The 21,693-nt window shown below is 52.3% G+C and overlaps 1 protein-coding gene across 9 annotated transcripts in view; it reads right to left on the reverse strand.

The window, feature by feature from the left end:
* Positions 1 to 2,479: 2,479 nt before the first annotated feature.
* The window catches only part of LIG1 (DNA ligase 1), a 50,221-nt gene continuing 31,007 nt past the window's right edge, over positions 2,480 to 21,693 (reverse strand). For 8 of the 9 annotated variants that reach the window (XM_077980519.1, XM_015124444.3, XM_001111346.5 and 5 more), the window contains 12 exons: positions 21,260 to 21,345; positions 20,256 to 20,371; positions 17,999 to 18,094; positions 15,818 to 15,928; positions 15,201 to 15,272; positions 11,478 to 11,622; positions 11,271 to 11,353; positions 9,449 to 9,601; positions 7,477 to 7,530; positions 5,561 to 5,704; positions 2,903 to 2,995; positions 2,480 to 2,764 (listed from right to left, as the gene is read on the reverse strand). In XM_077980519.1, the coding sequence (XP_077836645.1) occupies positions 2,681 to 2,764; positions 2,903 to 2,995; positions 5,561 to 5,704; positions 7,477 to 7,530; positions 9,449 to 9,601; positions 11,271 to 11,353; positions 11,478 to 11,622; positions 15,201 to 15,272; positions 15,818 to 15,928; positions 17,999 to 18,094; positions 20,256 to 20,371; positions 21,260 to 21,345 (1,237 nt within the window). In that variant the 3' untranslated portion in view covers positions 2,480 to 2,680. Of the gene's footprint in view, positions 2,765 to 2,902; positions 3,229 to 5,412; positions 5,705 to 7,476; positions 7,531 to 9,448; positions 9,602 to 11,270; positions 11,354 to 11,477; positions 11,623 to 15,200; positions 15,273 to 15,817; positions 15,929 to 17,998; positions 18,095 to 20,255; positions 20,372 to 21,259; positions 21,346 to 21,693 lie in introns of all 9 variants that reach the window. The other variant, XR_013409950.1, reaches the window with a different exon arrangement.

Here is a 21,693-nt window from a genome sequence, read left to right on the forward strand (position 1 = left end):
CACCCGGCTAATTTTGTATTTTTAGTAGAGACGGGGTGCCTCCATGTTGGTCAGGCTGGTCTCGAACTCCTGACCTCAGGTGATCTGCCTGCCTCGGCCTCCCGAAGCACTGGGATGACAGTCATGAGCCACTGTGCCCAGCCGAAAGCCATGTTTTAGAGTGGCATAATCACACTGGGACTTCTTCTTCCCCCACTCCAAAGAACAAAAGCCCACAGTTACGCAGCTGCTGCCCTTGGCTCGCCGGCTTAAGGTCGTCAGGGGCAGTCTGTTACTCTCCTTTCTTTTTCCTCATGATTACAAAGTGGTGACTTGGCTCCAGCCATCACCATCTCTAGTCAAGGCAGGAGGAGGGGAAGAGCTGCCACAACCAGGGCTGTCCTTTTTGGTCAGGAAAGATGTTTCTCCAGAAGCCCCCAGCAGCCGCTGTGCTTATGTCCCCTGGGTCTGCCCACACGGGGCCACAGGGCCACTGCCAGCCAGGAGAATGGGAAGACAGTGTTGTATAGAAACAAAATGTCCAAGAGATGGCGTGTGCAAGAGACCATGATGGAGACACAGGAAGGAAGACAGGGAGGGTGAGAGTCACAGTGACAGACAGTAAAGTAAGCCTGGCACAGACTTGCACAGCAGGGAACAAGGCCTCGCAGATACGAAGGAAGGGGAGAGAGGACGGGTGGGAGACAAGGGCAGAGGAACCTGATGAGAGAGAAGGGAAGAAGGGAGGGCAGATGTGAGAGGGAGAAACAGAGTGTGAGGGGCAGGGGGATGGCTAGGAGCCCTTTGTCCCTCCTGCGGGAGTATCAGGACATCCTGACACTCTCCTGTCCAGAAGCTCATGTTCCACGCTGGGCCCCGAGGTCAGAGGCCTCCTGCTCTAGAAGACCCAAGCCTGGACCCCACCCCAAGTGTACCTGTTTTCCCCAGCCCAGCCCTGTGGTACCCAGGGTTGGGCGGGCGTCCCAGGCATCCTGCTTGCCTTGTCTGACCACCTCCCGATGATTTTCCTCTAACATATCATCCCATGTGGGGTGGCTGGAATAATAACAGCCCCCCCCCCCCACAGAGATATCCAGGTCTTAATCACTGAAACCTTTAATGTGATTTTTTTTTTTTTTTTTTTTTTTGAGATGGAGTCTTGCTCTGTTCCCCAGGCTGGAATGCAGTGGCATGATCTCGGCTCACTGCAACCTCTATCTCCCAGATTCAAGTGATCCTCCTGCCTCAGTCCCACTAGGAGCTGGGATTACAGGCATGCACCACCATGCCTGGCTAATTTTTGTATTTTTATTAGAGATGGGGTTTTGCCATGTTGGTCAGGCTGGTCTTGAACTCCTGGCTTCAAGTGATCCTCCCACCTCAGCCTCCCCAAGTCCTGGGATTACAGGTGTGAGCCACCGTGCCTGGCCTCTGTCAATGTATGATCTTATGTGGCTAAAGGGACTTTGGGATTGAGTTAGGATCCTGAAATGAAATTATCCCGGATCATCCAGGGGGCCCTAAATGGAACCACTTGAGTGCTTGGAAGAGAGAGGCAGAGATCTGATGGAGGAGAGGAGGTGACCTGATGACCTCAGGAGAGAGATTTGAGGCGGGACGCTGCTAGCTTTGAGGACAGTGGAAGAAGCCATGAGCCTGGGAACCAGGTGGCCTCTGGAAGCTGGGAAAAGCAAGGACCCAGTTTCTCCCCTGGAGCTCCCAGAAGGAACCGGCGCTGCCACCACTTTGACGTTAGCCCAATAAAACTGATTTTGAACTTCTGACCTCTGGAACTGTAAGAGAATACATGTGGCTTGAAACTGCATTTGTCTTCCTTAACAGGGTTCATGATGGTGCCTCCCCGTGGGATGGCTGGAAGGTTAAACAAGTTAAAAAACATATGGATGTAAAGATTTTAGACTACTGCTGTCCAATACAATTAAATAAAATATTTGGCATGGCTGGACAGGGTGGCTTATGCCTGTAATCCCAGCACTTAGCGGGGCCAAGGAGGGTGGATCGCTTGAGGCCAGGAGTTAAAGACCAGCCTGGCCAACATAGCGAAACCCCATCTCTACTAAAAATACAAAAATTAGCTGGGCGTGGTGTCACATGAGTGTAATCCCAGCTACACGGGAGGCTGAGGCAGGAGAATCACTTGAACCCGGAAGGTGGAGGTTGCAGTGAGCTGAGATCTCGCCATTGCACTCCAGCCTGGGCAGCAGAGTGAGACTCTGTCTCAAAACAAAAACAGAACAAAGCAAAACAAAACAAATTCGCATCCTCTGTCATGCTGGCCACCTGTCAAGTGCTCGGGCACTGCAGGTGGCCAGTGGCGGCCACACTGCACAGAGCAGTTACGGAAGATACCCACCACCACAGGCAGTTCCATGGCTGGTGCTGGCTCTGGCAGTTCCTAGGCCACTGCTACATGCTATGCAAGTGACACCCATGAGAGCTTTGCCCCCAGAGCCCAGCACAGACCTTGTCACAAAGTAGCTATCCGATAATTATTTATTGAAAGAAATGATGGGATGAATCCCAGGCTCAGGTGTAAGCCACCCCCCTCACACACACACCCCTCCCCTGACTCTCAAAAACCATAGCCTGCCACAGCAGATTTGCTAAAGAGCAAAGGCAATAATAACCCTGGGTTCCGTCCAACTCATGCCCTGTACCCAGGCCCTAGGAGGGCAAGGACTTAGTAGGTATCTTCAGGGTCAGAGCCTGAGTCCTCGCCTTGTTGGTTCTGAATCTGACTTTGCTTCCGGTACAAACAGGCCACCTGCGGAGACAGGGTGGGACGGGGTGGTCAGAAGCTCCCTGGCTGTCCCAACTTCCACAAGGTTCCAGAGGCCACCACGCTAAAAAGCTGGTAGGGCCAAGCAGCTGGGCGGCCCAGCCCTGCTTCCCAGGGCCTCACCTGTGCACTGGTGGTGGCCTGCTCCGGCTGCTTGTCTTCACGGACTCGAATAAACCGAGGGAAGCGAAGGGAGATCCCCTTGTCACTATCCACCTGCAGAAGCGGGATGGAGACTCCTGCGGTCCAGCCCCAGCGACACCCTGCTCAGTCTCCTCCCTCCTCCACTCTGGACTGCTTCCTGATCCACACGAGGGGGCCAGACGATGGGTTGTCATAAGGATTAAACAAGTTGACAAAGCGCTTGGAACCGTACCCAGGGCACAGTAAATGCTTAAGAAATGCTGCCTATTGGCCGGGCGTGGTGGCTCACGCCTGTAATCCCAGCACTTTGGGAGGCTGAGGTGGGAGGATCCACGAGGTCAGGAGATGGAGACCATCCTGGCTAACACAGTGAAACCCCGTCTCTACTAAAAATACAAAAAATTAGCTGGGCATGGCGGTGGGTGCCTGTAGTCCCAGCTACTCGGGAGGCTGAGGCAGGAGAATGGCGTGAACCCAGGAGGCGGAGCTTGCAGTGAGCCGAGATCGCGCCACTACACTCCAGCCTGGGCGACAGAGCAAGACTCCGTCTCAAAAAAAAAAAAAAAAAAAAAAAGGAAAAGAAAGAAATGCTGCTTGCTACCGCCGTTAATATGATGATGATGATTCGGGCTGAGGCTGAACTATAGGGCCAGGGCATGGGTTCTAGAACCTGACTGTGGGATTCCAATCCCAGCTCCCAACTCTCAGGAGCCACGTGATCCGGAGGCAGTGACTCGAGCTCTCTAGGGCTCTACATCCTCACCTGTAAAATGGAGATGTTTGTGTGACTATGTCCTAGGGATGTGGAAAGGATTAGATGAGTGTCTATGAGTGACATGCTGATTACCACACAGCGCCCGCCGCACAGCAAGGGCTGGACACACACTGGCTCCAGTCCCTTGTTACTAAGGGTCTGTGGCTCTCCAACTTGCAGCATGGTAAAAAAAAATTTTTAAATTAGATCAAAAACGTAAGCTCTTGACTGGGCATGGTGGCCCATGCCTGTAATCCCAGCACTTTGGGAGTCCGAGGTGGATGGATCACTTGAGGCCAGGTGTTTGTGACCAGCCTGGCCAACATGGTGAAACCCCGTCTCTACAAAGACGACAAAAATTAGCCAGGTGTGGTGGTGCACGCCTGTAGTCCCAGCTACTCAGGAGGCTGAGGTTGGACCACCTGAGTCCAGGAGGTTGAGGCTGCAGCGAGCCATAATCGTGTCACTGAATTCCAACCTGGAAAACGAAGACCGTGTCTCCAAAAAAAAAAAAAAAGGAGTTATTTAAAAGTGGAAGTCTGCTTCTCATCAGAAAAGTATGTGCTAGCTCGGTTCTGAAGGACAAGGAGAAACTGAAAAGAAAATATATCTAATTAAAATTATTTATTTATATATTTTTTGAGGCAGTGTCTCACTATATTGCCCAGGCTGGTCTTCAACTCCTGGCCTCACGCAACCTTCCTGCCTTGGCCTCCCAAAGTGCTCAGATTACAGGCATGAGCCACTGTGCCCAACCTCATTTTAACTTTGAGATGTGCTGTTCTTTGGAAGGAGAAGCTGGGAGCTTTCCTAGTGCTGGCCACGGACTGGTGTTCTCCCCCGGTTTACAACAGTGCTTTGGTGAGTGCTGAAGACTGAGGCACTAGAGAGAGAAATTAGCCAAGGCGTTCTAAAACCTGATCGCATGAAAATTAATTACGGTTGAGGAAGAAATTGCAGCAAAGTAAATGGTGAGGAGGAAGTGAACTCAGCCTTTGCTTAAAAGAACTGAGTTTCTAAAAATGATTACAGAGCTGAAGATGAGATGATGATACTGAAAGGAGTGGTGCCACTGTTTTCTTACTACTCCTGGTGGTTTTTTTTTTTTTTGAGACGAAGTCTTGCTGTGTTGCCCAGGCTAGAATGCAGTGGCATGACGGATCACTGCAACCTCTGCCTCCTGGGTTCAAGTGATTCTCCTGCCTCAGTCTCCCCAGTAGCTGGCACTACAGGCATGGGCCACCGTACCCGGCTAATTTTTGTATTTTTTGGTAGAGGTGGGGTTTCACCGTGTTGGTCAGGCTGGTCTTGAACTTCTGACCTCAAGTGATCTGCCCGCCTCAGCCTCCCAAAGTGCTGGGATTACAGGCATGAGCCACTGCACTTGGCCTGGGAATTATTTTGTTTAAGAAAATACTTTTTTTTTTGAGGCAGAGTTTTGCTTTGTCATCCAGGATGGAGTGCAGTGGTGTGATCTCAGCTCACTGCAACCTCCGCCTCCCAGGGTCAAGCGATTCTCCTGCCTCAGCCTCCCGAGTAGCTGGGACTACAGGCACCCGTCACCACACATGGCTAATTTTTGTATTTTTGGTAGAGATGGGGTTTCACCATGTTGGCCAGACTGGCCTTGAACTCCTGACCTCAAGTAATCTGCCTGCCTTGTCCTCCCAAAGTGCTGGGATTACAGGCACGACCCCCCGTGCCTGGCCCATTTTTAAAGAAAAAATGTTTTGACCTTGTTATCTGACAGTCAAATAAAATGCCAGCTCATCTTCCCAATCCTTACCTGGAAGAACAGACAGGAGCCAAGGTCCCCTCCCTACTCTGCTGTGGGGCTGCCCAGAATCCCACACAGGGCCAAGCCCAGGTCCTCTGCCACTCACCAGGCCCCGCGCAGCAGGGTAGATGGGGGAGAGGGAGAGGTCGGCACACTTCACCTCCCACACGGCGCTGGGGTCCAGCCAGTGGTCGGGAGTCACGGCACCATCTATCCGCACATAAGGGCGGGGGCTGGGCAGCACCAGGGCCTGCAGTGAGCAGAGGAAGAGAGGATCTGAGGGTCTGGAATCTCAAAGTCAAGGCCAAGCCTTGGAGGGCTGGGGAGAGGGAGGAAGGGAAAAAAACAGACACCCCCTTGAAATAAACAGAAATAGAAACAGAAAGTGTAGGAAGGGAATAGAAACACACACCCCTTAAAGTAAACAGAAACAGAAACAGAAAGTGAAGGAAGGGAAAAGAAACAAGACACCTCCTTGAAGTAAAAAGCTGGGAAAGGTGGGAGTTGGGAGGAATGAGAGATGGTGGGTAGCACCAGAGCCTGCAGTGAGCAGAGGAAGAGAGGATCTGAGGGTCTGGAATCTCAAAGTCAAGGCCAAGCGTTGGAGGGCTGCGGAGAGGGAGGAAGGGAAAAAAGCAGACACCCCCTTGAAATAAACAGAAATAGAAACAGAAAGTGTAGGAAGGGAACAGAAACACACACCCCTTAAAGTAAACAGAAACCGAAACAGAAATAGAAAGTGAAAGAAGGGAAAAGAAATAAGACACCCCCTTGAAGTAAAAAGCTGGGAAAGGTGGGAGTTGGGAGGAATGAGAGATGGCAAGAAATGAAAGGCCCTGGGGGCTGAGGCAGGACATTAAAGACAAAAACAGGCAGACAGAGGGCCAGAGACCTGGACGAAGGAGACAGAGACACAGTGGGAGGGGGACAGAGATGTAGAGAGAGAGGGCAACGGAGAGAGAGAACCGAAGAGTCCGTGTGTCCCCACCCACATTTCATCTTGAATCACAGCTCCCGTAATCCCCACCCGTGGTGGAGGGACCTGGTGGGAGGTAACTGAATGATGGGGGCGGGATTTTCTGTGCTGTTCTCGCCATAGTGAGGAAGTCTCACGAGATCTGACGGTTTTATAAAGGGCAGTTTCCCTGCACGTGCCCTCTTGCCTGGCGCCATGTAAGACGTGCCTTTGCTCCTCTTTTGCCTTCCGCCATGACTGTGAGGCCTCCCCAGCCATGTGGAACTGTGAGTCCGGGAAACATCTTTCTTTATAAATGACCCAGTGTTGGGTATTTCTTTTTTTTTTTTTTTTTTTTGAGACAGAGTCTCATTGTCACCCAGGCTGGAGTACAATGGCATGATTTCAGCTCACTGCAACCTCTATGTTCTGGGTTCAAGCAATTCTGCCTCAGCCTCCTGAGTAACTGGAATTACAGGCATGTGCCTCCACGCCCGGCTAATTTTTGTATTTTTAGTAGAGAAGGGGTTTCACCACGTTGGTCAGGCTGGTCTCGAACTCCTGACCTCAGGTGATTCACCCGCCTTGGCCTCCCAAAAGTGTTGGGATTATAGGCATGAGCCACTGCGCCCAGCAAGTCTTGGGTTATTTCTTCATAGCAGTATGTGTATGAAAATAAACTAATACAGATCCAATATGTAGGACAGACACTCATGCCTGAAATGCCTGTGACCATGACAACTCATACTCACACTGATCAGGGCTCACAGGCACTTCACAACGAGCAGTTGTGGCACCTGCTGTGTCCTGTGGCTACCCCCTGGTGTGAATGAGGCACAGGGCTTGGGGAGGCGAGGTTCCTTGAGCAGGGTCACCAGCTAGTAGCCGGCAGCGCTGAGACATGAACCTGGAGATGCTGGACTCCAAAGCCAGCTCCATTGCCTGCTGCCCTCCTGCCCGCACCCAGAGCCCCAAGATGGTAGAGGGTCAAGAGCCCTGACGGAAGGAGTGCGCTGTCAGGGGCGGGGGGCGGCAGGGGTGGCTGAGGCGCGGCCGCCATGACTCACCTTGAGGCTCTGGTGATGCTCCTCCAGCTCCTCGTCGCTGAAGCCAGTTCCAAGCTGCAGGGAGGAAGCGGGAGGTCAGAGGCTCAGCCGGCCATGGGCCCAGCACTTGCTCCCGCCATCTAAAGCTGCGTACACTCATGGCCCCCACCGCCTTCTGGTCTATGCAGTATCCACAGAAAACCAGAGAAGTGGGGAGCTGGGGGTGTGGAGCATCCAGCCTGAGATTCCCGGGTGGGGAATGCTCTCCCAGCAGGCCTGCCCTGTCCTCTGCTTTATGGAGAAACTCCTCTGCTTCCACTGTCTCCCTGGCCCAGGAAGTCACTCCCTTATGCCCACCCACATCCTCACTGCCCAGTAACCGGCTGTCCTCACTTCCAATCTTTTTTTTTTTTTTTTTTTTGAGACAGGGCCTAGCTCTTTCACCCAGGCTGGTGTGCAGTGGTGCAATCTTGGCTCACTGCAACCTCCACCTCCTGGGCTCAAGCGATCCTCCTGCCTCAGCCTCCCAAGTAGCTGGGACCACAGGCATGCGCCACCACGCCTGGCTAATTTTTTTAGAAAAGTTTTTGTAGAGTTGGGATCTCACTATGTTGCCCAGGTCTCGAACTCCTGGGCTCAAGTGATCCTCCCGCCTCAGCCCCACAAAGTGCTGGGATTACAGGCGTGAGTCGCCATGCCCAGACCGTCTCTAATGTTAACACTACCAAGAGCTTCTTTCACCTACCAAAATAGGAAAGGCTAAAAATTAGCAATAATGCTCGATGCTGGCAGATACGCAGCAAGTGAACAATAACGACCGATATCACCTGGAAGGCTCCTTTTGCATTGAGAGTCTTAAGGATTTTCTTGCCTTTTGTCCTGACGATAGCTCGTTTAAAAATCTATTCTAAATAATGCAAAATGGTGACAATGTAGATTGGTGGCCAAAATATTTGTGAATTATAAAATCATTTCTGTCACTGATCATGTAGGTTAACGGACACTAAGTACTGATGTCACCCATAAGCACAAAGCTGGCAACAACTTCCCCAGACAGCCACAGGGAGCTGGTTCAGGACACTGGGGCATAACGCTTGAAAATTCTCGTGCAGGCATTCAAGTCCTGTTGCCACACTGCTTAAGGGCATATACAACATTGAAAATAAAGTACTTCCAGGGTAAAAAGGCAGAAGAGAAAATCACTCACAGAGAAGGATCACAACTTTGCAAAAATGTAAATAAAACATTCCCTCAAATGTCACTACTGCGTGTCTCTGGGCGGTGGGAGTCTAGGTGATATTTTGTTCTGCTTCTGTGGCAAAAGACCCAAATTTGCTGGAGAGGGGAGTATAGGAAATACATTAAGAAAATCTAGTCCAAAATGTGCACAGCTTTAAGAAAAACTTTAACTTGAAAAAAAATAAAAATCACTTCACATTTCCCAGAATTCCTTGCAGCTAGGGGTGAGCCATGGAGCAAAGTGATGAGCAACAGAACCTGAGCAGAAGGTGTTGGACGAGGCTGACTCAGGGTCCACCCCACTTTGCTCCTTCCTGGTGCGTGGAGCAGGCATGGCCATGAGGGCTGGAACTCCTGCAGCCACATTGTGATGATGAGGCCAGAGGCACATGACAAAAAATAATGTGGGGAAAGAGAGGAGGAACCTGAATCCCTAATGGCATCAGACTGCCCCCTCCACACTTCTCATTTCATAAGGAAAAAACTCCTTTTCTTAGTGTGAGCCACCACTATTTGTAGCTAATCTCCATCTCTCACTGACACACATTCCTGACACCTTTCTATCCCAGCCCGTTTTTCTATATGAAGCAAGAGTTACTTATAGAACCAGAAAAAGTAAATAAAAACTGGGGAGAACGAATCCTTCACAGGGGGATGTGAGTGTCCCTAGGTCTGGGTTGTGCAATAGGAAGTCCCCCCGGGAGTCTAATCTCCTTCCCTCCTGCTTCTGCGGTCAGCCCCAGTCCCCCAGGACCTTGCATATGGCCTGCAGCTCCTCACTGTCCTCGTCGTAGGAGGCCAGCAGGAAGCCCCCGTACCGGCCGGCCCGCTTCCCCCGGCCCAGGTAGGCGCCGATCACCACCAGGTCCAGGGTGTCACCCACGCCATCAAGGTAGTCCTTCTTCAGCTGGGGGAAGAGGAGGCAAGAGATGAGAGGGGGAGCGCCCAAGGCGGGGGCCTCACTGCTGGAGAGGGGCTCCTCCATGGACTGAGGAGGGACTGGAGGTAAGTCTGAAGGGAACTTCCAGAAGGAACCCCAAGGATGGCCCCTGGGAAGAGACTGGACATGGGAAGGGCTTCTAGGTTTAAATAAGAACAAATGGGGCCAGGCGCGGTGGCTCATGCCTGTAATCCCAGCACTTTGGGAGGCCGAGGCGGGTGGATCACCTGAGGTCGGGAGTTTGAGACCAGCCTGACCAACATGGAGAAACTCGTCTCTACTAAAAATATAAAATTAGCTGGGCGTGGTGGCGTGTGCCTGCAATCCCAGCTACTCAGGAGGCTGAGGTAGGAGAATCGCTTGAACCCGGGAGGTGGAGGTTGCAGTGAGCCGAGACCGTGCCATCGCACTCCAGCCCGGGTAATGAGAGCGAAACTCCATCTCAAAATAAATAAATAAATAAATAAATAAATAAATAAATAAATAAGAACAAATGGGAAATGCAGGCGGGATCGATGGGACCTCAGGAGTCAGCCTTGGCACCCTCTTTCCCTCAGTACAGAGACGTGGCCAACTCGCTCTGGCCACTCCTCCAAAGGGAGAGCATTTTTCCATTCATTCAGACACGTTCACTAAGTGCTGACCGTGTGCCAGGCAGAAGCTCAGCCTTGGGGGCACAACAGTGCTATTTCCTGAGACAGGAAAGGTCTGTGCTGGAGGGAAGATAGCCACAGACAACCATAAGCACACAGGAAGAGCTGGTAAGCCGGCCTGGCCAGCTCGGTGCCACAGTGCCTCCCGCTCCAGCCCCTCGTCCACCCCTCACTGCCCCTCTCCACTCAAACATCCATCAATTCTTACTAAGGACAGGCTCCTGCTCGCTGGCCCTCACCACGCCCGTCCTTCACTCGAGGGGAAACCCCAGGAGCTTTGCACAATGACAACCTGACCGTGACTCCTGGCACAGAACCCTCACTGACTTCCTGAAACCCTCAAGAGGAAGATCCAGTTTTATCTCACAGTGGCCCCCAGGTGCTGCGTCATCTGGGGCCTGCTCCCCACTCTGAGCTCACCTCGCGCCTCGCCTGCCCTTGCTCCCTGCACAGGCAGAGCCTGCTCCTCCCTCAGAGCCTCTGCACCGGGGGTGCTCTTCCCTACTGCTCTGTCCCTGGCCTGATCACCTGGGGCACTCCCAGCCCCTCCTTACGGGGCCGGAGTTGACTCGCTTTTCTTCACGGCGCCCACTCCTGCCCGACTTTCTCTTATTCATGTCCTGGCTGACTTCCTGCCCAAGAGCCTGGCATGACATGGGCGGCAGGCTCAGGAGAGAAACCTCATCTACGCTGCACCTCGTGGGATGTGCAGTGCTCAGGCTGGGGCTGTTCTCAATCACAACTCGTGAGCAAGGGCTTGCAGCAGGGAGGAGGTCTGAACCCGGCTGCAGCAGGGGGGAGGTCTGAACCCGGCTGCAGCAGGGGGGAGGTCTGAACCCGGCTGCAGCAGGGGGCCGGGGTGGGATTGTGAAGGGGCCCTGCGCTCAGACAGGGTACACAGTGGAGGCTCAAAATCCACGGCCCAGCTGGGACAGACCTCCAGACCCGGGGCGGGGAAGGCCCGGTGAGGGGGTGGGAATCACCTTGAGCCAGTTGTGCGATCTCTTGGCGATCTCGTAGGTGGCATCGACATCCAGGGTCTTCACCATCAGCCCCTCGCAGGAGTCTGAGGGAGAGACAGAATCCAGACAGGCAGGATTCTGGTCAAACAGTCCCGGATTGGGGACGGGCTGGGAGGCCAGGGTCAGTGCAAGCTGCAGACCTCAGGAGAGAAGAGCAAGCACCCTCACCTTTCACCGACTGCTCCAGGAACTCGGCGATCTGCTCGACGTCCTTGGTGTCCAGAGAGGTGGCGAAGACAAACTCGCCCTCCGTCTCCACAAAGTTCTCCCGGAGCAGCTGCCGGCGCCGGGAAAGGGGCTCACGTACCAGGGACTGCAGGGCCGGGGAGGAGAAGAGAGATGAGACATCGTTGTGAAATTAAGACAATAAGCCCCAAATGTGAGGCGAACAGGACACGTGCAGGTCACAACTAGTGACAGCTAGTTTGTGGAAAGCCTTGAGAGGGAAGAACCCCGACGTCAGAAGGATTCCGGGAGCTTAAAGCACAGGGCTAGGTCACTGGCAAGAGGGCTTGACATCATTTAGAGTCGGTGACTTCAGGAGCACCAGACAGGGGGCTGTGGCCTCGCTGGAGCTTGAATTAACACTTTATGGGCATCTCATCAGTTTTTTTTTTTTTTTTTTTGAGACAGAATCTCGCTGTTGCCCAGGCTAGACTACAGTGGTGAAATCTTGGCTCACTGCAGACTCTGCCTCCTGAATTCAAGTGACTCTCGTGCGTCGGCCTCCCGAGTAGTTGGGACTACAGGTGCACATCACCACACCCAACTAATTTGTGCATTTTTTAGTAGAGACAGGGTTTCATCATGTTGGCCAGCTGGTCTTGAACTCCTGACCTCAAGCGATCCACCCACCTCAGCCTCCCAAAGTGCTGGGATGACAGGCGTGAGCCACTGCACCCAGCCTCATCTCCAAGACGATTAAAAAAAAAAAGTCCTCCTTTCCCTAGAATTCCGAACGTTTTCACTGAGTTTTTCCAGTACCTTTAGAGTTTTGTGTTTTCTTTGAAATCAGTCCAGCTGGACCTTGCAAGAGTGTGTGTCAGAGAGGAAGGGGGTGATCTAATGTTTTCAAACAAAGGATAAGGCAGTTGTCTCCGCATATCAACACTGACTAATCCGTCTTGTGGCTTTGAATTGCTTTTCTCTTTTGTGCGATCAGTTCCCATCCACGCGCAGTGTTCCTGCTCTGCCCTTTGCCCAGGGCTTCTCTCTGTGTGGATGTTAAACTACCTTCACCACTTGCCCTCCAGGGGGACATGCACGTGTTTTCCATCGACAGTTCTTTTCTGTCGTACAATTGTGCTCATGAACATCTTGTATGAAAAGATGAGAGAGGGGAGCCACAAGGGTTAGGCAGGTACAATGTATCTGGGGTCAGACCATTTCAGGTTTACATCCCACCCACACACTTCCTAGCTGGTGACTTCGGGCGGGCAAGCGTTTACCTCTGTGCACCCAGAGCTCCCATCTGTAAAATGCAGCAATACCTACTCAGCGCATGTCTGGAAAACTCAGCTGAGCAGGTGCTACCCAGTGTAGCCGCCACCAGCCATGAGCCCTTGAAATGCAGCAAGTTCAATCGGAGATGTGCTCAGGGCAAAACAGTCATTGGATTTAGAAGACTTAATCCAAGAAAAGAGCGTAAAATTCCACGTTAATAATTTCTTACATTCATCGCACATTGAAAGGATAATATCTTAGACACTGGGTTAAAGAAAATAGGATTTTATCTGTTTCTTCTTACCTTTTAATATGACTACTAGAAGCTCTAAAAATAGAAATGTAGGCCGGTTGTGGTGGCTCACACCGGCAATCTCAGCAGTTTGGGAGGCTGAGGCAGGCGGATCATTTGAGGTCACGAGTTTAAGGCCAGCCTGGCCAACATGGTGAAACCTGGTCTGTACTAAAAATCCACAAATTAGCTGGGCGAGGTCCTCGGCAGGCACCTGTAGTGCCAGCTACTCGGGAGGCCGACGCAGGAGAATTGCTTGAACTCGGGAGTTGGAAGTTGCAGTGAGCCAAGATCAAACCACTGCACTCTAGCCTGAGAGAGAGACTGTGTCTCAAAGAAAAAAAAAAAATCTAGGGGGTGAGGACACATTAAAGAGAAAAAAAAGATACATACTTGACTGCATAAAAATAGTTCATCAGGCCGGGCGCGGTGGCTCAAGCCTGTAATCCCAGCACTGTGGGAGGCCGAGACGGGCGGAACACGAGGTCAGGAGATCGAGACCATCCTGGCTAACACAGTGAAACCCCGTCTCTACTAAAAAATACAAAAAACTAGCCGGGCGAGGTGGCGGGCGCCTGTAGTCCCAGCTACTCAGGAGGCTGAGGCAGGAGAATGGCGTGAACCCAGGAGGCGGAGCTTGCAGTGAGCTGAGATCCGGCCACTGCACTCCAGCCCGGGCGACAGAGCCAGACTCCGTCTCAAAAAAAAAAAAAAAAAAAAAAAAAAAAATAGTTCATCCATGTTCAACTACTGATAATAAAAAATTTTTTTTTTTTTTTTGAGACAGAGTCTCACTCTGTTGCCCAGGCTGGAGTCCACCACGCCCGGCCTGATTGCAGCTAAATTTCTTTTGAAAGCTTCCATGTACTAGCTACTGAGTTCCACACCCCTGTCCTACCAGTCAGCCCTCACCCTAACAGATGAGGCACCTGCCACTGTTAGCTCTTTACTGTACATCAGGAAACTGACACACAGGGAGGCTGAGCCATTCATCTGTAGCCACACAGCTAGGAAGGGAGGGCTGAGATCTGAAGGCATGTGGCCTGGCTCCAGATTCCTGATACCCCAAAGCAAGCCATTCTCAAACTTTTCTTTCTTGAGACCTCTTTACACTCTTAAAAGTTATTCAAGGCCAGGCACAGAAGGCTCACGCCTGTAATCCCAGCAATTTAGGAGGCCGAGGGGGGCAAATCACCTGAGGTCAAGAGTTCGAGACCAGTCTGGCCAACATGGTGAAACCCCATCTCTACTAAAAATACAAAAATTAGCTGGGCGTGGTGGCGCACATCTGTAATCCCAGCTACTTGGGAGGCTGAGGCATGAGAATCGCTTGAACCTGGGAGGAGGCGGTTGTAGCGAGCTGAGATCGCACCACTGCCCTCTAGCCTGGCGACAGAGTGAGACTCCATCTTGAAAAAAAATTATTCAAGACTCAGATCGCGCCACTGCACTCCAGCCTGGGTGACAGAGCAAGACTCCGTCTCAAAACAAAAACAAAAACAAAAATTTTTCAAGACTCACTCCATAGAGCTTGTTAATGTGGGTTACATAATATTATAGTTACACCATATTAGAAATTTAAAATGAGAAATTAAACAAATCCAATATGCTAATCCAAATAATAATATTATTATTATTTTTTAAATAGACACAGGGTCTTTCTATATTGCCCAGGCTGGTCTTGAACTCCTGGGATCAAGCGATCCTCCCGCCTTCCAAAATGCTGGGATTACAGGCGTGAGCCACAGTGCCTGGCTCTAAATAACATATTTTGATGAAACATAACCTATGTTTTGAAAAATTGGTGAGACTACAGGCATTATTTTACACTTTGCAAATCCTCTAATATCTGGCTTCACAGAGGCTGGCTTCTCCTGCGTGCTTCTGCAACACACTGTTCTGGTGGCAGGACCTGAGGGAGATCCACCTCACGCCAACATGGAGTTGGAAACAGAGGGACGTCGAAGATGTCCTTGAAATAATCTTAAGGAACCTCAGGGGTCCTCAGACCACACTTTTGAGAACTCCTGCCCAAGTGTGGCCTCCTGGCCGTGTGAAGTGGCAGAGTCGGAAATGGAAGTCAGACTGGCAGCTGCCAGGCTCACATCCCACCCCGTCACCCCTCAGTTGCCCCTGGACAGGAAGCCGGAACTCACCTCTCCATTGAGGTAGATGAGGTCGAAGGCGTACAAACACACCTGCACCTGGATCTCGGACGCATCCACTTCCTGGGTTGGGGCACAATGGAGTTTGTGAGTGCAGGAAGGTGAGACAGGGTGCTGGGCCTGAGGCCAACAGCATGCACCTACTGGTCTCCCTCTCGCCCCACCTAACTGGCTGCCCATCTGTGAGGGCAGCCATGCTGCTGGTTCCAGGTGCTGGATTGTAACGGCTCTCAGCTAATTCCAACAACCTCATTCCCCTTCACCAGATATTTGCTTTCCCAGCCTTTTCTGCAGCTAATGGCAGTGACATGGCACAGTTCTGGCCAATGAGATGGAAAAGGGGAAACCTGTGGGGGTTTCCTGAACAGATCTTCTTTCATAGTGAAACAACAGAGATGCAGGAAAAGGGCCTTCCCCTCTTCCTACTTGGGATGCTGGGATGCGAATGTGATGGCTGGAGCTGTGGCAGCCATTCTGCAGAAGGCTGAAAGAACTGCATCCAGACTGACACTCTGCCCTTCTGGGCACTGGGCAGGACCCACAGCCAGGACTGGGCAGAAGATGAGGAAGTAGGGGGCCTTGGCAGGCAGTGGAGCGGGTGATGCTACCTTGCGTTTGCGGGTGGTGAGCACTTGGAATGGCTGGATCTGCTTCTTTTCCCGGTCCCAAGCCACGGCTTCAGTGTCCAGGATGAAGGATGTGACCAATGGGAGTTTAATCTGAAAAGTGAAGGGAGAGACCAGGGCCTGTGAGAGGTGGAGGATGAGGTGGAAAGACAAACACGGGGAGATAAATTCCCCTTTTCTTCTGCAGCTCTCAAGATGCACTAACAAAGAGGCAGCACATGCGCACAGATGCTTTTCTCTTATTCCCCACCAAGAGGAGACAGAAACTAACGTTTCTGAGAATGTAATATTTGGTCCCACAAGCTGGAAACCCAGGAACTCTTGTCATCTCCCTCCTTCTGTCACCCACATTCAGTTCCCCAGTGGACTTGATGATTTATTTCCTAAGCTGTCCACTTCCCACCGCCTCCCTGCTCAGCCCAGCCTACTGGGCTTCCCTGTCCTGCACCAACCCCCTCCAATCCAGCTTCCCCATAGCGGCCAGGGTGACACTGGCAAGCCCCAAATCCGATCACAGCACCTCCCTGCTAAAAACCATCCCCATGATTCCCCAAAGCTGTGGGGACCCTCCTGGGTCAGTCTGGGTCGTCCCTCGCCTCACCTGGCCCCCTCAGCCTCTCTTCGCCCCAGCATGTGAGCCTGTTTCTCAAATAAATGGGCAATGCCTCTTCCACCACTGGGCCTTTGCGTATGCCGTTCCCTCTAGAGTGCCTGCGCCGTCCGTCTCCTCCACTGGGAGGCCTTCTTTTCCCTCAAGGGAACACTGTGTTGCCCAAGCCGGGGCAGCATTCATGTTGTATCCTGGAGCCAGGAGCTTCCCTGGCACCAAGTCTAAGCCAAGCCTGTTTCTTTTCTTTTCTTTTCTTTTTGAGACAGTCTTGCTCTGTCGCCCAGGTTGCAGTGCAGTGGCATGATCTTGGCTCACTGCAACCTCCACCTCCCAGGCTCAAGCAATTCTCCTGCCTCAGCTTCCTGAGTAGCTGGGGTTACAGGCACATGCCACCACACCTGGCTACTTTTTGTATTTTCGTAGAAACAGAGTTTCACCATGTTGGCCAGGCTAGTCTCGAACTCCTGACCTCAATGATCCAGCTGCTTCAGCCTCCCAAAGTGCTGGGATTACAGGCGTGAGCCACCGCGCCCAAAGGAAATATGTTAGAATGATGAGAATGTGGAAATATTTTATACGTTCATTGGGTTGTTGGTTACTTGGGTGTATGAACTTTTCAAAATTAATGAAACAGCATAGTGCACACTGAAAATCACTAACTTTTAGGGAAATTACACCTTAAGAAAATCGATTTAAAAAACAGTGCTTGGCACTGAACAGGAGCTCCCCTAATGCACGCACTCAGCTGTGCCTCTCGCCGTCACTGTCTCTAACAGGCAGAAAGCTGGCCACTGTGCCCCCTGCTTTCTGAAATAGCCTACTTCCTATTGAATTAGGGGCAGGCAAAGAGAAAGAAGGCTCTTTGACGGAGGACTCCTTGAACAGGCACAAGAACCCCATTGGGTGCAGAGAAGCCCCCAGCTCTGGGGCCTGTGAGGCCCAGCTCTGTATGACTCTCTCTCTGAGACTCGGGGCCTATCCGCAGGCTGGCCCCGTCTACACTCGTCCTGACTCCCTCTCCCTGCGTTCCTGACCAGAGAGGCTGCAGAGTTAGACTCCGGCTTTTCGAGGCTTTGCTGCACTAAGGTGGCCACAGAACTCGGTGCTGGACAGTGACTCCCAGCTGGAGTCCACGGCGGGGGAGCGGGTGTGGGTGGGAGGTGTCCAGGAAAGTGTCAACTCAAGCTAGAATCCCTTTTCCCTCTTTCTGTCTGGAAGAGTGACATCTGTTTGGGAAACTCTAAGGGGACAAGCATCGGCACTAAAAGCCAACCAGCCACGGACAGCAGGGGATAGAGGTAGTGATGAGCTGGGTTCAGGGGGACATCAGTGCTCAGCCAAGTCAGTGCTGGGGTGCCCACCTCTAGATGTGAGAAAAAAATCCTATCGGCGTACACCGCGCAGGACTGAGTGCTCCGTCATTTGCAGCCAAACGCAACCTGATCTCCTCCCAATAAACCCCGCACTGTGCCACACTGGCCTAGACTGGCCTCAGGTCTTTGCACCCCTGACCACAGCCCGCGGCAGAGTGCAAGCGCGTGGCAGACGCCCACCTTGGGGATGCGGTTGATGATGTCCGGGTACTTTCCAGTGTTGTCTTCCTGATTCCTGCTGAAGATCTTCACCTCCCCGCCTTCCAGGGCGTGGATCTGTCACGATGGGAGAAGGGAGGGGAAATCAGCTGAGTCCCCTCATGCGGCCTCACCTTTCTCTTCTGACCCCACCTGCACTGGTAGAAGGTTCTGGAAGCTCTGGAGGAGGAACTGGTGTGGAGACTTGAGCGAATCATCTCCTCAGTACCAACAGCACCTCCCAGCCCTGTCTCCGGAAGCTCCTGCCATCATTTTCTTCTTCATTTCCAACCCTACACCTCTCCCCATGTAAGCACGTGCACCTTGCTGCGTGTGGGAGCAGATTTGTTTAAATGTCATTATGCTCTAGATCTCATTCTGATTTTTTTTTTTTTGAGGCGGAGTCTCACCCAGGCTGGAGTGCAGTGGTGCAATCTCTGCTCACTGCAACCTCCACCTCCCGGGTTCAACAGAGTCTCCCGCCTCAGCCTCCCAAAGAGCTGGGATTACAGGCGCCCACCACCACGCCTGGCTAATTTTTGTATTTTTAGTAGAGACGGGGTTTCACCATGTTGGCCAGGCTGATCTCAAACTTCCGACCTCAGGTGATCTGCCCACCTTGGCCTCCCAAAGTGCTGGGATTACAGGCATGAGCGACTGCGCCCACCCTCTATGTCTATTTATTTTAAGACAGTCTGGTCACAGCCATTAAGCAGGGCTGCATATATAGTATCTTGAATGTATGTTATTATTTCAAGGAACAGTTGTCAAGAAATCATTGTCACTATCATAAATCATCTTGTGTCTTTTTTCTCAACACTATTTTGGAGATCTATCTGTGTGATCCTGTGTCTACTGGATCCACCCTTGTCTTTTTTTTTTTTTTTTTTTTTTTAAGATGGAGTCTCGGCCAGGCGCGGTGGCTCAAGCCTGTAATCCCAGCACTTTGGGAGGCCGAGATGGGCGGATCACGAGGTCAGGAGATCGAGACCATCCTGGCTAACACGGTGAAACCCCGTCTCTACTAAAAAATACAAAAAACTAGCCGGGCGCGGTGGCGGGCGCCTGTAGTCCCAGCTACTCGGGAGGCTGAGGCAGGAGAATGGCGTGAACCCGGGAGGCGGAGCTTGCAGTGAGCTGAGATCCGGCCACTGCACTCCAGCCTGGGCGGCAGAGCGAGACTCCGTCTCAAAAAAAAAAAAAAAAAAAAAAAAAAAGATGGAGTCTCACTGTATTGTGGAGGCTGTAGTGCAGTGGTGCGATCTCGGCTCACTGCAACCTCCGCCTCCCGTGTTCAAGCGATTCTCCTGCCTCAGCCTCCCGAGTAGCTGGGATCACAGGCGCCCACCACCACACTGGCTCATTTTTGTAGTTTTAGCAGAGATGGGGTTTCACCATGTTGGCCGGGCTGGTCTCCTCAGGGGTCCACTTCCTGTAACTGCCCTGAGCCCTGTGGCATCCACCCACTTCGCTTGCTTACCTATCCCCAGGAGCGAAGGCCCCACACCTGCCAGGACAGAAGAGACATAACCCATTCTTACAGACCCCAGGACCAAGGACGCCTGAGACCCTGGATCACAGGACACAATGCACAACACAGCATGAAGGGGTCATGTGGGCACCTCCCAAAACAGCTGTTGAAATGAACACATCCACCAGCAGCATCAGCGGAGCCCACGTTTCATGAGCTCCCACTATCATCGGTCAGGATTCTGGATGATTGTCGCTTTGGATAAGCCAGTGAGGTAGTTAAGACCACACTCTACAGACTGGGCGTGATGGCTCACAGCTGTAATCCCAGCATTTTGGGAGACAGAGGTGGGTGGATCATGAGGTCAAGGGATCGAGACCATCCTGGCTAACACAGTGAAACCCCATCTCTACTAAAAGTACAAAAATTAGCAGGGCGTGGTGGTGTGCGCCTGTAATCCCAGCTACTTGGAAGCCTGAGGCAGGAGAATCACTTGAACCCGGGAGGCGGAGGTTGCAGTGAGCCGAAATCACGCCAATGCACTCCAGCCTGAGTGACAGAGTGAGACTCTATCTTAAAAAGCAAAACAAAACAAAACAAAAGCCGCATCCACTGCATGGAGGTGGATGTTGAAGCCCAGAGGGACGAGCGAAGGCAGCTGGGCAGTCTGTGGCGCAGGCCGGCTTGGAGCTCAGGCATCAGTGACCCCCCGCCCCTGCTCTTTGACGTTCTCCTGTCTGTGGAAGGGATATGTCCCACTCCCCATACCTGTGCCCTCTGCCCATCGTATTTGTATTCGCAGGTGAAAGCTGCCTCCTCAAAGCGTTTCAGGACCTCACTGACGCCCCGCGTGGGATGGGCCAACATTGGTTTCAGGGGAATCCCTGGGAGAGGAGGAGAGTGAGTTAGAGGAGAGGGAAGACAATGGATTAGAGGGGAAACATGGCGAGGAGAACTGCTAACGGGCCCCAGGACCATTCTCCTTCCTTGCTATTCAGTCACGAAGCCTCCCACGTTTTAGAAAGGGACCTAGCCTCCCACTTGGGACTACAGCCTCCAGCCTTCCTTGCAGCTGGGAAAGGCCATGTGATTGGAACCCACACAGCATGTGCAATGTCTGGCTCACATCCTTGCAAGGAATCTGGTTGCCTCCCTTCCCTCCTCTGCGTCCCTCCTCCTACAATTAGAACAGGGAATTGAGCCACATTTGATCACAGACACTATGGTGACAATCTTTGGAGGACAGAGGGACAAGACACAGGAACCTGGGTGCCTGGGTCATCCCTGGGTCACAGCTGCACACCTGTACCTTCCCTGTCCACCTCCCTTGCTCTGGACATTTATGTGTGAGAGAAAGAGATTCTATCTTGCCTGACCCACTGCCTTCTGGCCCATTTTTATTTACTTATTTATTGTCTCACTCTGTCGCCCAGCTGGAGGGCAGTGGCGCGACGACAGCTCACTGCAGCCTTGAACTCCTGGGCTCAAGCGATCTTCCCACCTCAGCCTCCTGAGTAGCTGGGATTACAGGCACACGCCACCACGCCCAGCTCCTGTTTATCACAGCAGGGTCGCCTACACCCTGTCTACTCCAGAAGGGGAAACTGGGGAAACTCCAAGGAGAAAAGCAGTGGGTTTCAGCACCAGGGAACAGCATTCGGTTTTGGTCGGGGAGAGGACCCTGCGGGTTCTGGGAGGGGCGCCTACAATGGCCATCCTCACGCCAACTCAGGAGGGGGCAGGGCTGCTCTCAGCGCCCCTGGGGTCTGTACCTGGGCTCAGCTTGCAGTGCTCCGGGAGACGTTCCAGGCCGTGCTCCAGCAGCACGGGGATAATTCGGTCCAGATCGGGCACCTCGCTGGGGTGGAGGGTGAAAACAAGATAGAGGAAGCCTTTCTAGAACTCACACAGTTTGGAAAGAGAGCTCGGCCTGCTCCCAGAAACCTGGGCTCCTGGATACCTCTGCCCACCTCAGTCACCACGTGCCGAACTCCTCTTGCCACCCTGTGTCTGTGCTCTCCCTTGGTGTCACTATCTGTTACCTTGTCTCCCTTAGTCTGGCCCTGCCCCTGTTCCCTGTCTATCACCATGAGACCAGCGATTCTCTACTCGAGCTACACGTGAGACTACTCAAGAATATAGTTTTTAAAAAAAGGTTTTTGGCCGGGCACGGTGGCTCATGCCTATAGTCCCAGCACTTTGGGAG

Source organism: Macaca mulatta, chromosome 19 (genome assembly GCF_049350105.2).
Source record: "Macaca mulatta isolate MMU2019108-1 chromosome 19, T2T-MMU8v2.0, whole genome shotgun sequence".
In the NCBI taxonomy this organism is placed as follows: domain Eukaryota; kingdom Metazoa; phylum Chordata; class Mammalia; order Primates; family Cercopithecidae; genus Macaca; species Macaca mulatta.